Raw genomic sequence first — 13592 nt, 5'->3', positions numbered from 1 at the left:
CACAGCCCGTGCGAGCCGCGCCGAGCGAGCTGAGCCGCGCCCAGCCGAGCCGAGCCCAGCCGAGCCGAGCCCAGCCGACACCATGCCCAAGTGCCCCCGCTGCCAGAAGGAGGTCTACTTCGGTAAGGGGTTCCCGCTACCTCCCGGCCGCCTCCACCCCACGAGACCGCAGGGCTGTCGGGCTGTTTCAGCCGGGGTGCCTCGATGCTGCACCCCGCCGGGCTTCAGGTCTCCGGGCATCCCGGCGCTGCAGGTCTCCGGGGCACCCTAGTGCTTACAGGTCCCTGTGCACCCCGGCGCCGCGGGTCCTGGGTGCCCCGATGTTGTGCGCCTCAGCAATACAAATTCTTGGGGTGCCCCAAAGATGTGCACCCCTGCGCTGTGGGTCCCCGGGGTGCCCCGGGTGAGTGGCCCTGTAAATCCACCCAAGGAGGTGCCTCGCTGTGCGGTGCGAGCTGCGGTGGGTACTCCCAGGCTGCAGACGTGGGAGCTCAGCCCCATTTCCTTCGCAGCATCGGGTGCAGCCCTGTGCCAGCCTGGAGCCCAGAGGCCCGGCCGCTGCAGCCCACTGCTCTGAAAGCCTGGGCAGGTGAGCAAGCACCTTCCCAAGGGCAAATCCCGCCCTCAGGCACATTCCTGTGTTAGTGAGTTGCCCACAGTTGTCTTGTGTGTTTTAGCACAGCATGGTGACAGCCCTGGAGTGTTATTTTTAAGCCACCGTTGCCACAAGTCTTCTTGGGCTGCTGTCTGCTGCTGGGCTTCAGGTAGATGTCCTCCCTCTGAGCTGGGGTGCTGGAGCTCCAGGTTCCTGCCCCTTCTGGTGCCATGGTCCTGCTGTCCTGCCCGAGGATATCTGGGGAGTTTCAAGGCTGTTGCCCTTCTGGCAGGAGCTGCTGGAACAGGCAGACTCTGGTCCCCCACTTCCCCAGTTTAGCTGAACTCGAGGGAGTTTGCTGGGAGCAGCTTATACACAACCCCTGCTTTTTAATCTACTAGAAATGAGGGATCCAGGATCTGAGTGTTATCACTGACTTCTGTTGTCTCTGCCTTCTTTCTGCTCTGCTTGTGTATATGCCCCAACTTCTACTTCTGCTCTGCCAAAGAAATCGGAGGCTCAAATACAGAGGCTGCTCTCCCTGCCAAACAGCTGTGTCCGTTAGTGATGCCCACACTGGGGAGGTGTGTTGGGGCTGGTGTGGGTGCTGCCTGGGGGGCTGCTTGGCATGTGGCTCTTGCCATTGGGGAACATCTGCCTAAACTTGAACTCACTGCTTGCAGCCAGGCTTTGAGGTGGTGTTTTGACACAACACAGTTCATGGCTCCCCCCTGCAACCAAGGGTCCTGGGCCACCTCATTTACCAATGTGACTTGATACCAGGGGCTTCCAAGGTGCTGGTTCCAGCATCTGCCTTTCCCATGTCCCAGCAGATCTGTTTTGATGCCTCTCAGGGAGAGCTGGGTTTGCTGTGCCTGAAGGTGTGGCTGCAAGGTGCCAGACAAGGCTGTTTGACCAAGGAGGGGTTTGGTCCTGTGCTTATCAGGCTGCTCTTATGAAACAGTCTCTGTTGATGCAAGGGCTGAGGAGGGTTCAAATGCTGCTGGAGGACTGAGCTCGCTGCATGATTTCTGTCCCTGGTGATAAGGAGTGCTGGCAGAGGAGGTAGAGCAAGCCCCGCTTTTGGGGCACCCTGGGGCTCTCAGAGTCTGGCATTCCCACTTGGGCATGCCTCGGGCTGCTTTCAGACAGATTGTGTCCATAGAGAGCAGGGGTGAAGAGGAGATGATGCCAAGAGGAATAGGGATGGGGTTTGCATGGCCACCACCAGATTTCCAGGGAAATCTCCCCTGTGTGGTGGAGAGCTGGCGGGGAACCACTGCAGCAAGCCTTGGCAGAGCTCCGGCCCAACTGTTGGTGTAAATGCTTGTGAGAGGTGGGGAGACTTAGCTTCTTCCAGAAACCCTGTGATGGGACTGCTCAGCTGAGGGCCAGGTTCAGGCTCCTGGGGCTGCCCGGGGGGAGAACACTGTGGCCGCCACTGGTCTGCAGGCACAGGAGGCTCTTTGTGCTGCTGGTGGATGGCAGCGGGGCTGCCTCATGGCATTTGGGCACTGCCCCCGCTCCCACCTCTGCAGCCGCCAGCTTGCTCCTTGCATAAACTGTTGTGAGCATATTTGGACTCCAAAGAAGAGGTGCTTCAGGCTGCCAAGGACCCCCCCTGGGGCACACGCTGCCAGCAACAGCTCCATCCCATTGCTTGACCTCCTTTTGCAGGCATGGGGAGTGTGCTCAGACCTGGCTCTGACAGGGTTCATGTGGAAAGCTCTGCTTTATCACTTAATAAATCCCCAGGAGTGCAGCTGCCACTATAAAGAGCACGTGTCTGCAGAAAATACCCTCCTCCCTCACTGTGCCACAATTAAAAGCCACCATGTTCCCCTCTCTCTCTGTAACACATCCTGGCTCCAGCAAACAGCATGTTGTGTCCCCCTGCGCAGCCGCCTGAAACCTGGCCAAGCTCCAGCCCCACTCTGGCTTGCCATGGTGTGTGCAGAATCAGAGCTGTGGCCAGGGTGCTGGTGGCAGGAGGGGATTGGTTTGTGTTGGCTTTGCCTCCCTGGTCCTCTCCAGCATCCCCCTATTCATCCCTGCCTACTCCAGTGATCGCCTGGGGTCCAGCTGGCTGGGGAGAAATTCCCCCTCTTGCAAGCTGATGTTGGAAGAGGGGAGGTCCCCAAATCTTTGGAAGTTGGTCCATCTACATTTATGCAGCGATGTTCACCCTGGGCATGGCACTGTTATTTGGGATCCAGGCGCCTGGATATGCAGAGCGATGTGTGTGCACCGTGAGCGCTTGGGTTTGAAACACAGTGCCCTCAGTCCTGGACAAATAAATAGACTTGAGAAAATGCCCAGAAATGTCCTCCCTAGAGTTGATGACAGGGAGGCCAACCTGCCAAAACCAACTTGTTGTGCCTGTTCAGTGCCTCAACTAACCCATCTCCTTTCCATGGCAGCTGAGAAGGTGTCTTCTCTGGGGAAGGACTGGCACCGGCCCTGCTTGAGATGCGAGAAGTGTAACAAGACCCTGACATCTGGAGGCCATGCAGAGGTGAGGTTTGCTGCCCAGGAGGTGCCTGTCGACTGCAGCTAGGGGCTGCAGGAGGTGTGGGATGGGCAGAGATGGGGCTGAAGGGTGGTCAGGGCTGATGCTATTTCTCTCTCCCTGCAGCATGACGGCAAGCCGTACTGCAACCACCCCTGCTATGCCGCCTTGTTTGGGCCCAAAGGTAAAATGCTGAGGCTGGGGTTGTGGGAGAGAGGGAAAGGGGGCTCATGGTGCCTGTCTCTGGGTGAGGTGCATCCCTCGGTGTGCTCACCTTCCCACCGCGATGCTGACCCCACTCTGTCTCTCTTTCAGGGTTTGGCCGGGGAGGAGCCGAGAGCCACACGTTCAAGTAAACCTCAGGTTGGTGCCTGCCCTCAGAGCTTCCTCCTGCCCCCGGTTCTGTGGGCTGGCTGGGGCTGTCCCTGCTAGGCAAGCAGGGAAGGCAGGGGCACAGTGGCATGTCTCTGGGCTGGTTGTGACTCCCAGCCCTCATGCCGGTGCTCAGGAGCAACCTGCTGGGTGCCACTCCTCTCTGCCAGCCCCAAGCAACCAGCAGCACCTGCTTAGCTCCGGCAGCAGACACCAAAGGCTTTTGCTTTGTAGCCTGTCGACAAAGACAGGGTCTGTCCTGGAGCACCGTTTCCCTTGGGATGTCTCTGCTCCCAGCCCAGCCTGATTTCATCTGCCCCTCTCTTCCATCCCTCTCCAGGTCTGACGGCCAGGAGCACAACCTGAAGACAGCACAAACGCACTGCGACAGACATGCATTTTTATTTTTAATTCACTCGATACTAGACTAGCACATTAAAAGCAATAAGTAACCGAGGCTGGTGTGGAGAGGGGCTCCACTCCAGATGGGGCACTGCTGGGGTGGGGGCGTTGGGATACCCTGCTGGATAGGAAATTTGGCTGGTATTGCTGAAGGCCACCTGGAGTGGAGACCGCACCCTTCCAGCTAAAACTCAGCCCTGCTTTTGGCACCCAGCTCTTGTGGCTGGGCCCACAGTTGTATTCTCAGTCTTTAATAAACCTAGACCAAAAGATGCTTCCCCCATGTAGCAGCTGTGCTCTCTGTAACGGGGGTCATGCGGGACTCGCTTGTGAAGTGTTTGCCACTTGCTTAAGGACCCCACATGGCCTCTGGATTGATCCCCACACTGTATGATGGCTCTGTGTACTTTTGCTCCTGGTGTGGTGTGGGGTCCTGCCCTTGGCTGCCCAACCCAGGGGCTGCCTGAGCCTTGCAGGAGGCGAGCAGACCCTGGGTGCTGTGGGCAGTGGGGCTGAGCATGCCCCAAGGGAAGGGGTGGTGGGTGTCATGCCGGTGCTTGTCTGGGATTGGGGTCTCTCTGAGCTTGGGGAGAAGGTCCTACCCCACCCATGGCCTTCCTGGGCCTGTGCCATGACATTTGCAAAAGTCTACAGCGTGGTGGCTCCTGCTGTGAGTCACGTCTTGTTGTTTGTGGCTGTCATGGGGTTAAAGCAGAGGCATACAGTCCTGCTGGATGAGGGTCTGAGACTGCTAACCTGAGGTCTCAGTAACACTTAACAGCCTCCTGGCCATGCCCCAGCCCCTGGCAGTGCCTGCTGGAAAGCCATGCCTGTGGCCAGCCCCCAGCTCACTGTTTCTGGATCCAAAATGGACCTCTAGATGAACAGCACTGACAGATGTAAAAGATGTCGACTTGAGGGATGTTTCTAAAAGGGTTTCTTAACCATGTCTTTTCCTAACCTGAAACACCCCATTTACATATCCAGAGATATTTCATAACACACTGGGGTATTTTTGTCTACAGTTTATGAATGCATTTCCTTAGAGACTGCTCTGCAACTTACTGTCACGCCAGTCTGCCTGGGACTTGGCCAAACCCCTTAGGGGTCAGAGGTACATGTCCAGTGTCAAAATCTGGTGTCAAAAGCAGCCCGATCTGATAAGCATCTTAAGACTTCCCATGTGTTTGATGTCAAAAGGCTCTGCACTCACTAGGCACGCTTCAGTGGGACAAACTTGACCAGCCAGCGCTGCCTGGCCTCCCACCCAGTTAGCACAACAAACACGGGTGTCTGTGTCAAAGGGAAACCCTGGCTATCGCTGTCTGGCCACCACATCTCCCAGACAGCCAGGTCACAATCGTAGGGCCCCCTGCCCTCCCACTCCCACCGCTGCCATTGCCAGCAGCCTCCTGGGGGTGCCAGCACCCATGGCTCCTGGCCAGCCAGACATGGTCCTGCTCTGCACTGCTGCTGGCACCCAGCCCACCCCTAGGGCACTGGGACATGGCCTCTTCCAAACCAGCTTCAAAGCAAACTAGTGATATAATCTCGGCAGCCTTGAGCATGCCACTGAGATAGTGTTTACCTTCAGCATAAAAAATAATGGCAACCACAAGCCTTGTCATCCTCTGTATTTGCATAAGAGTGTGCAGCTGGGAAAGGGATCTGTGAATTGGGATCCTAGTTTTTCCCAACAGGGCCCTGCACCAAAAATTTCAGGAGCAGCTAAACCCAAGTGCAAGGGGCCAGGCCAACAAGATGAGCAAGGAACCAATGAGAGGTATGGAAAAGCAGGTACTACACAGGGAGAGGCTCGAGTGGTCCAGCCCTTAGGATGAAAAACCTTTCAGTGGGCAGTGGCCACAGCTGGGGCAGGAAGCAGCATGTTGCTGTTTGTAGTGTGCTGCCCACAGCTGCTGTTCGCTTTGGACTAAAGGGAGGGCAGGGTCAAGTGACATTCTAGTGGAGGTCTGTACAGGCCACCTGATCAGGGAGACTGAGTGGATGAGGCCCTCATGAAATTCAACAAGGCCAACTGCAAGGTCCTGCACGTGGGTCAAGGCAATCCCAAGCACAAACACAGGCTGGGCGAGGAGTGGATTGAGAGCAGCACTGTGGAGAAGGACTTGGGGGTATCGGTGAATGCAAAACTGACTATGAGCCAGCAATGCGCACTCGTAGCCCAGAAAGCCAACCGTGTCCTGGGCTGCATCAAGAGAAGTGTGGCCAGCAGGTCAAGGGAGGTGATTCTCCCCCTCTACTCCACTCTCATGAGACCCCACCTGCAGTGCTGTGTCCAGCTCCGGGGCCCCCAAAATATGGAGGTCAAGGACCTGCTCAAGCAAGTCCAGAGGAGGCCCTGAAGATGATCAGGGGGCTGGAACACCTCCTTTATGAGAGAGTTGGGGATGTTCAGCCTGGAGAAGGCTCTGGGGCCACCTTATAGAAGCCTTCCAGTACTTAAAGGGGGCTACAGCAAAGCTGGGGAGGGACTCTTGATCAGGGAGTGTAGGGATAGGATGAGGGGTAACTGTTTTAAATTGAAAGCGGGTAGATTTAGATTAGATATGAGGAAGAAATTCTTTACTCTGGGAGTGGTAAGGCACTGGCACAGGCTGACCAGAGCAGCTGTGGCTGCCCCCTCCCTGGCAGTGTTCAAGGCCAGGTTGGACGGGGCTTTGAGCAACCTGGGCTAGTGGAAGGTGTCCCTGTCCATGGCAGGGGGGTTGGGACTGGATGACCTCTAAGGTCCCTTCCAACCAAAACCATTCTATGATTCTATGATTCTACGATTTGCACTGTAGGTGTGGTGGCTGGTGGGGGGGGCTCTTCCTGCCCTGAGTACGCAGAGGGATGTAGGAACTGAGCTGTGCAAGGTCTGTGCAGCCTCAGGAAACCTGCAAAGAAGCTAAACCTGATCCAGCAGCTGCCTTGCTTTATGTTGCATGTGGGGGTGGGCAAAAACTGGGGATCCCTCACACAGGTTCTGGGGATAAGCCCTTGGGTATTGATTCCTAAAAGGCTCCTTCTGGCTGTCTTATTTCTCTGCTGGCCCTGGAACAGGCACTCCTGTTTAGCCCCAGGGCTTGCTGTCAGGACACTCCCCTCCCAGTGCTGTGCTTGTACAAGCAACACTCTGCCTGTTCCAGCCTTGATGCTGTGAGGTTGGGCAGTTCAAGCACAGGTCACATCCACAAGGAGCCTTGGTTAAAGAAAATACATGATAAATTGATTTTTTAAAACTTGCTTCGGTCTTTGGAGAGGAAGCAGAAACAGCTGTATTGCATTTGGATAGGAAATCTGTGCCTGAGCCAGGCACTTCCCTCTGATGCGCAGCGAGGCTTAGCAGTGGCCAGCGTGCTGGGGACGTGGGCTGTCCGCAGACACAACCTTTTCTCCATTGAACACTAAATCTTCACAGCCTGGAGTGTGAGCTGCACAGAGAAGCAGCAGTGCAGCTTCCAGCACAGCTCGTCTGTGATGGTCTCAGCTCTGAGCCCCGATGGGAGCTGGGGACAGCCCCTTCCCTCCCAGTGCAGCGATGCCCTGGCTGTGCTGCTCCTGCAACATGGGAGCTGGTGAGAGCAGATTGCTCAGGGCAAATCCCAGCTTTCTGGGGGAGCAGCCCAAGGATGCTGGTTCGGTGTGCTCTAGCAGCTGCTCCCACCCTCGGGAGGTGGCTGGCAGCCTCCCCGTCCCACCTGGTCACCAGCCAGCAGCCATGGGGATATCGCTGCCATTGCAGGTGGGGTCAGGGCATGGCCCCAGCCTGGAGGTGCCCATGTGGGACAGCAAAAAGGTGTCGGGTGATCTCCAGCATGGTGATGCCCAGCACAAAGGTCTGCCACTTTGGTGACCTGAAACACCACTGTTGCTGACCCCAGAGGAAGGAGCTGTGCTTTTTCTGCTGTTATTTCAGAATCTTGGGCTGAGATCAGTGGAGTTTGTAGATTGCAGTGATGGTTGCTATAAACACTTGATCATTGTGGCAAAAAAAACCAAACATCACCTGTTCCTCTGGCAGCTGGGTGTGGGTGAGCCCCAATGCCCTGGGTAGGGAAGCAGAAGAGGTTTTGGCAAAGGACAGGAAGCAGGATGGGTTCAGAAACTCAACTGCTGCTGTCCCCCGCCCTGGCTCTGCAGCTTTTTGTGCAGAAGAAAAAAGGAAAGTGCAGCAAAAAAGGGGCTGGGAGGTCCTTTAGCTGATCTATAAGAGGTGGGGGTGTTGATTCAGCCCCCAGTGAAGACAGCGTGCAGACAGGAGGGGACAGTGTGTGTTGCCGGGCCCTGCGTCTTCATTCCAGCACAGATGGGACAGACCTTAATCCGAAGCAGAGGACAGATGTGTCCCTGAGCCCACAGCTGGCAAGGGGGATGGCTTAGGCTGGAAGCCTCACAGCTCAGGTGCATCACTCCTGAGGGCTGTCCTTAACAAAAGCAGCAACCATGACATGGGGACAGAGCTGTGTCCTGCCAGCATGGCTGCAGGAGCTGGTGGCAGCTCACATCTGGGCTAACACATGCTGGGAAACCAGGGGGTCTGGTTCAACACTGCCTCACCGAGACACTGGTGGGGCCACTGACTCCGCTTGCCAGCTCTGATGGGGACACTGATGTGACACCTGCTGTGTAGTGATTCTGTGTCTCATCCTGTACAGGCTGGCAGCCCTTCAGGGCCATGGCAGCCCTTGTGGCACAGGTAGGGACAGGCACCTGCAATGGAGTGGTGAGCAGTTTGTTTTCCTGCTGGTGTTTCTGCAAATACAGCTGTGTCCCCTTCAGAGACAGGCAGGGTGCAGGCAGGGCTGGGGGAGTGTGGCACAGGTGCTGTGGCTGCAGCGGTTCCTGCTTTTTGCTGTGCGGGCCTCATGGGGATGAAGCTGCTCTATAACCAGGTGGTACCCTGCTCACCACTGCTTTGGGTATTTTTAAGGCTGATTTCTATTAAGGTCAAAGAGTTCTGCTATCTTTTAAGTTGAAAGAGTGTCTGCCCATCTCCTAACACCTCACAAATCTGATCTCTTATCCAGGCAGTGGTAAGAGGGACTGTGCAGCTGATGGTGGGCAGCAGGAGCTCTGCAAGCTCCTGTGGTGAGGTGGGACTTCCTGGCCCAGCTCTGCAAAGCAGCAAGCTGGGGAAGTCCCGGCCCACTTGCGGAAGCAGCTTTGCAGAGGTGGCAAAGAGGGGGTCAAACCCTGTTCCTGATGGGGAACAACATCCCCAGAAAATAATTGAAGCAGCTGAATATACCAAAGGCAGAGGGGCTCTGGGTAAAGGAGACAGCCAGGGCCATATCAAGAAGCAGACAAGACCATGAATCATGGTACTGTAGACTGAGGAGGTCTAATCAGGGAGGAGGAAGGGGAGGGGATGGGTTGTTTCACCATCACACCGTCGCCAGAGCTGATGATCCAATGTGGGAGAGGAGCTGGGTGCAAAGAGTCCCGGGGATGTTCGACAGGCCCTGGGTGGCTTTCTCCAGCAGGGAACCTGAGAAGAAAAGTTGGCATGAGGCACTAGAGCTGCATTTTACTTTCATGCCTCTTGTGTTATTTCCAAGGAAACAGGGAGAGTTTTGGGGGGTAGGGTGTAAGAGCTTCCTACCAAAGCCTCTTTCTTTGGTGAGTCTTGTGTTAAAGGCCCAGGAGCGAAGAGGGCAGAGGGAGTTTCCCTTCGTGCAGAGGAAGGTCAACTTGGGTATTTAAGTAAAAAGGAAAGGGTGAAACTCCTAAGAACAGAGAATTGCAAGGTCTCAGATTTTCTAATCCTTCCCAATTCAGTTATCATACTGAAAATGCAGCCCCTGCATCAGAGGTCCTGAAACAGCTGAAACAGCTATCTTAAGTATCCAACTGCCAGGAGGTGACCTTGAATTTTGGTGCTACAGCCCACACACAGGCATGTGGCAGACTAATTCACTGTGTCTGGGAAAACCTGCACAAGAGCATTTGTGTGGCTGTTGTGGTCCCTATCAGGGACCCAGTGATCTGTAACTGTTACATGATATGACTCAGCATATTAAATGTGTGCTCGTCATGCCAACAATATCAGCACCCCTTGCACCCACTGGTGAGGACGGTGCCAGGAGGCAGCTCATTGCTCTCTGGCAAGGAGATGCCTGTTTGCAACCTGATGTGGTGGCTCTGAGTGTGCTGATGGGTGGACTTCATCAGCAGAGATCCCAGGGTGGCTGGTCTGGAAGGCATCATCCTCTCCACAGCCAGGGAAGGCTGCTCCACTCATGGAGACATGAGCCCACAGCTGATCATCATCATCAGATGCCAGGGCTGCTCCATGCCCGGTGGGAGCTGTGATTGCTGACCCTTGCCCAGGCTGTGGGGGGCCGAGCATCGTTGCAGGCCTGCCCTACTGTGCAGCCCCCGTGCTGCCCTGCTCCTTCCTGCTGGCATGATGTCTGGCTTGCTGCCAGGCTGTATCTTTTCCCACCTGGGTTAACCCAGTGTCCCAGTGAGGGGAGAGGGTGCATGTATAAAAGAGCCAGGAGGGTGTTGGGAAGCAGCTGGAAATGTTTGCAGTAGAAGTGGTGCAGCCTGTCTGATCCGCTCAGTGTGAAATGCTATGGTCACCAGAAGCCTCCCTTGCACAGGTGGGGAGAGCAGTTGCTCTCTGCTCTGATGTCTGCTGTGGGGAGTAGTGTGGAGAGGAGCTCTGTCTGCCCCTGGAGTGTGGGAAGCACCGATGCACAGCCTGGGGACCTGGCCAGGAGACAGGCTGGTTCCTGCCCACACCTTCATGGTGATAAAATTAAAAAAAAAAAAAAGCAAAGGATTTGTTTTCCTGGGAGGACAACTCACACCTTCCCCTTGGCAGGGCTGGGTTGAGGTGACATCAGGAAGCTGCGCTGCTGCTGGAGCGAGCAAAGATTGCCGTTATCGCATACAATCAGCATGAGGCAATGGGACGAGGCCGTCATCACTGGCAACGGCCGCAAACAGTGGGGCTGTCTGCGGCGGCGGGTTGCCATGGCGCGGGTGCAAACAGGCGCCCTGGGCCTGGCTGAGTCACCCCGGGCGGAAATGACCCCAGCTGACACACCGAGCCGGTAACGGCCAGCTGCGCGGCATCACGGGAGCCTCGGGGCCCCAGAGAGGGCGAAGCCTGGAGACCTCTCTCCAGGAGCAACATCCCTGGCCTCTCAGTAGCTTGCTTGGAACATCCCTCCCCGTTGTGGTCCCCACCTCCATGCTCGCTGCTGGGACAACCGGCGGCTCGGCTCCTCCTGAAACTGACTCGGTGCTGGGCACAACTGGGGGGCCCAGAGGAGCGGCTGGGCAGGTCGAGTGGATGAGCAAGCTCCATCCTGCTTCCCCCTGCCATACAGAGGATCCCAGAGGCTTCCACTGGTCTCCTGTGGCCTCCCACACATGGTGACATCAGAGTGGTGTGCTGATGGCATTGCTCGTCTGCCAGTGCCTGCAGGGCCGGGGCTTGGGACAGGGAAGGTGAGGGCGGCTTGGATGGAGTGGAGCAGGGGCTCTGCTCCCATGGGGTGGCATCACCATCCCTTCTGGGACAGCACACCAGGAGCTGTCACACCGTCACCTCCGTCTGTCCACAGCCCTGAGTCCATCTCTGCAGCAGGAAACCATCGCCTTCTCCCACCCTGGGAAAACCGCCCAGGCAGCTGGCGGAGCAGATAAGTGGGGCCTCACATGCTGGGACTGAGCCTCAGCTGCACTGTGCCGTGACAGAGAGGCTGGGATTTGCCGCCTGGCGTCCGACTGTGGCTGGGTGCCAACCTTCCACAGCACCAGGCATCTCATGTCAGCTGCGCCCACGGGGCTGCATGCCGGGGGAGCCATGGTGCCAGGGACCAGGGGCCACTGACTGGGAGGATGGCCAGCCTGGCTTCAGGGTGCCACAGGGCTGGTCCAGCCAGTGGGATGGAGAGGCAGCACAGGGTCTCTCGGTGTGCTGGGATGGTGTGCATCCCAGCTGCCACTCCCGTGATGGGTGGTGGTGCTCTGGCCAGGGTCTGGCGCCTTGGCTGGCGTACAGGAGCCCAGCGTGGGGGTGATGGGCAGGACCACCCACTGCTGCATGCACGGTGCTGTGGGAGAGCCCTTGTCTCAGCAGCGGCAAAGCAGGCAGCTGCCCCGGGAAGGAAAGGCCTAGACAGAAGAATGTGTGTGGGGACAGGGATGGCTTTGAGCAGGGTTTATGGAATGGTCAGGAAAACACAGGAAATTGGCTCCATCTGAAGGTCCTCCTGCCCAGAGACTGCAGCAGGGACAGGAAAATAGACAAGCGATGTGTCACGGAGGGACCAGACAGAGCCCAATAGCAGCAAGGTATGGAAAACTGAGAAGGATGCCAAAGACAGCAGAGAATTATCCAGGTCCGATAAGTCTCTGGGCAATAAAGAAGAACGTCATGGGCTCTTGGGAACCAAAGGCAAGGAAGCGTATGGAGATGCCAAACCTGTTAGATAGGACAGCAAAGAATTGATAGAGATTGCTGAGCTAGAGCTGAACAAGGGATAGATAAGGAAAATGCTTTCCAGGCCATTAGGAACAAAGGAGGATGTGAGACAACAGCTGTTAGAGAAGATATTTTAAAAATCCTTAAGCTTGAATAACTCACACATGGGGTGCCTTTAGGGCTGGCTGGAGCAGCAGCCAGGATCCGTGGGACTGGGAGAGCACTAATGCAGCACTCGGCATCGGGAAGGGCTGTGCTCCCCGGCACAGGGCTGGGAGGCAGGAGAGGCAGCAACCAGAGGGAAAGAGTGCAAATGCAGTTCATGTTAGGAAGCAGGGCTTTGCTGAAGATCTCATTGGACTGATGTGATTTCTCTCCTCATTGAGAAACCTTTTGGCTGCAAGAGGCTGTTCGGTAGCTGGAGGGAATTTCACGTATTGTTTCATAGAGTTCAGATGTTGGAAAAAAAAAGGCAAAAGCATCATTCTAGATCCATAGATAGCACATTAAATGAGTTATGAAGTGGGTAATTGGCCAAGAAATCATCAGTGGAGGTTTCAAGCAGATCTTATATATAGGCACAGGCAGGATCCCTGCTGTGTTGGTGGAGCAGAGCAGTTGTGGTCCCTCCCTGGCACACACTGGTTGTGGTTCCTCTATACTGCCCACAGCAGGCATCCATCTCAGGGCCAGGTTTCGGCCACGTAAATCCCAACTAAGAGGTGTGGACTTTCAGTGACCCAGGCTATCTCCCAAGTGGCGGAACCACTTCTGCCCTGCTGCCTCCACTAAGGATTAGTACCTGGGATTGCTCCCATCCCGAGTTTATACGCCCAGGGACCCAAGCTGCCCTGAATGGAGAGGAAGGTGGGAAGCTGGGGACTGGAGCCGATCCCCTGCTGTCAAAACTGTGTGCTCTCCCTTCAGCTGAGCTGAGAAACGATTTCTTGGTCAGACAGCAGCAGAGCTGTATTTTTAGAAAAGATGAAGTGGGGTTTTGTGGTAACTCAGCCAGGAAGGGTGGGGGAAGCTTGCAGAGCTCGCTCGGGGTTTTTGGCTGGGTGGAAGATGCGGCCGTGGCTCGGGGCGAGCCTGCCTTGCCTTGCGTGGCCGGCAGGAGGTGACCTGCACGGGTGCTGCCCCCTGGCCGCTCCCCACTCGGGTCACTTCCCACGGGAGGCAAGCAGGGAGCTCTCTGCCCTCAGGCACAGGGAAGCTCAGGGAGCTCTAAGAGGCCGGGAAACAAGGCCGGGGCCGCGGCCCACGGG

At 56.3% G+C, this 13592-nt stretch overlaps 1 protein-coding gene across 1 annotated transcript; it reads left to right on the top strand.

The window, feature by feature from the left end:
• The first annotated feature begins 13 nt into the window (after nt 1–13).
• On the top strand, nt 14–4165 carry CRIP1 (cysteine rich protein 1). Its single transcript, XM_026854265.1, has 5 exons — nt 14–122; nt 3016–3110; nt 3231–3288; nt 3420–3467; nt 3817–4165. The coding sequence occupies exons 1-4, from the start codon at nt 83–85 to the stop codon at nt 3458–3460; spliced, it is 234 nt and encodes a 77-aa protein (XP_026710066.1). The 5' UTR covers nt 14–82; the 3' UTR covers nt 3461–3467; nt 3817–4165.
• The last annotated feature ends 9427 nt before the right edge of the window (nt 4166–13592 follow it).

This window comes from Athene cunicularia, assembly GCF_003259725.1.
Source record: "Athene cunicularia isolate RWA chromosome 8 unlocalized genomic scaffold, athCun1 chr8_part1, whole genome shotgun sequence".
In the NCBI taxonomy this organism is placed as follows: Eukaryota; Metazoa; Chordata; class Aves; order Strigiformes; family Strigidae; genus Athene; species Athene cunicularia.
This window is presented reverse-complemented; position numbering and strand designations above follow the sequence as displayed.

Excerpts from the sequence above, each read along its gene's own strand:
- CRIP1 (XM_026854265.1), top strand. The coding sequence starts at position 83 with ATGCCCAAGTGCCCCCGCTGCCAGAAGGAGGTCTACTTCG. Across the intron at positions 123-3,015 it reads CCAGAAGGAGGTCTACTTCG|CTGAGAAGGTGTCTTCTCTG; the intron begins GTAAGGGGTTCC and ends TTTCCATGGCAG. Across the intron at positions 3,111-3,230 it reads CATCTGGAGGCCATGCAGAG|CATGACGGCAAGCCGTACTG; the intron begins GTGAGGTTTGCT and ends CTCTCCCTGCAG.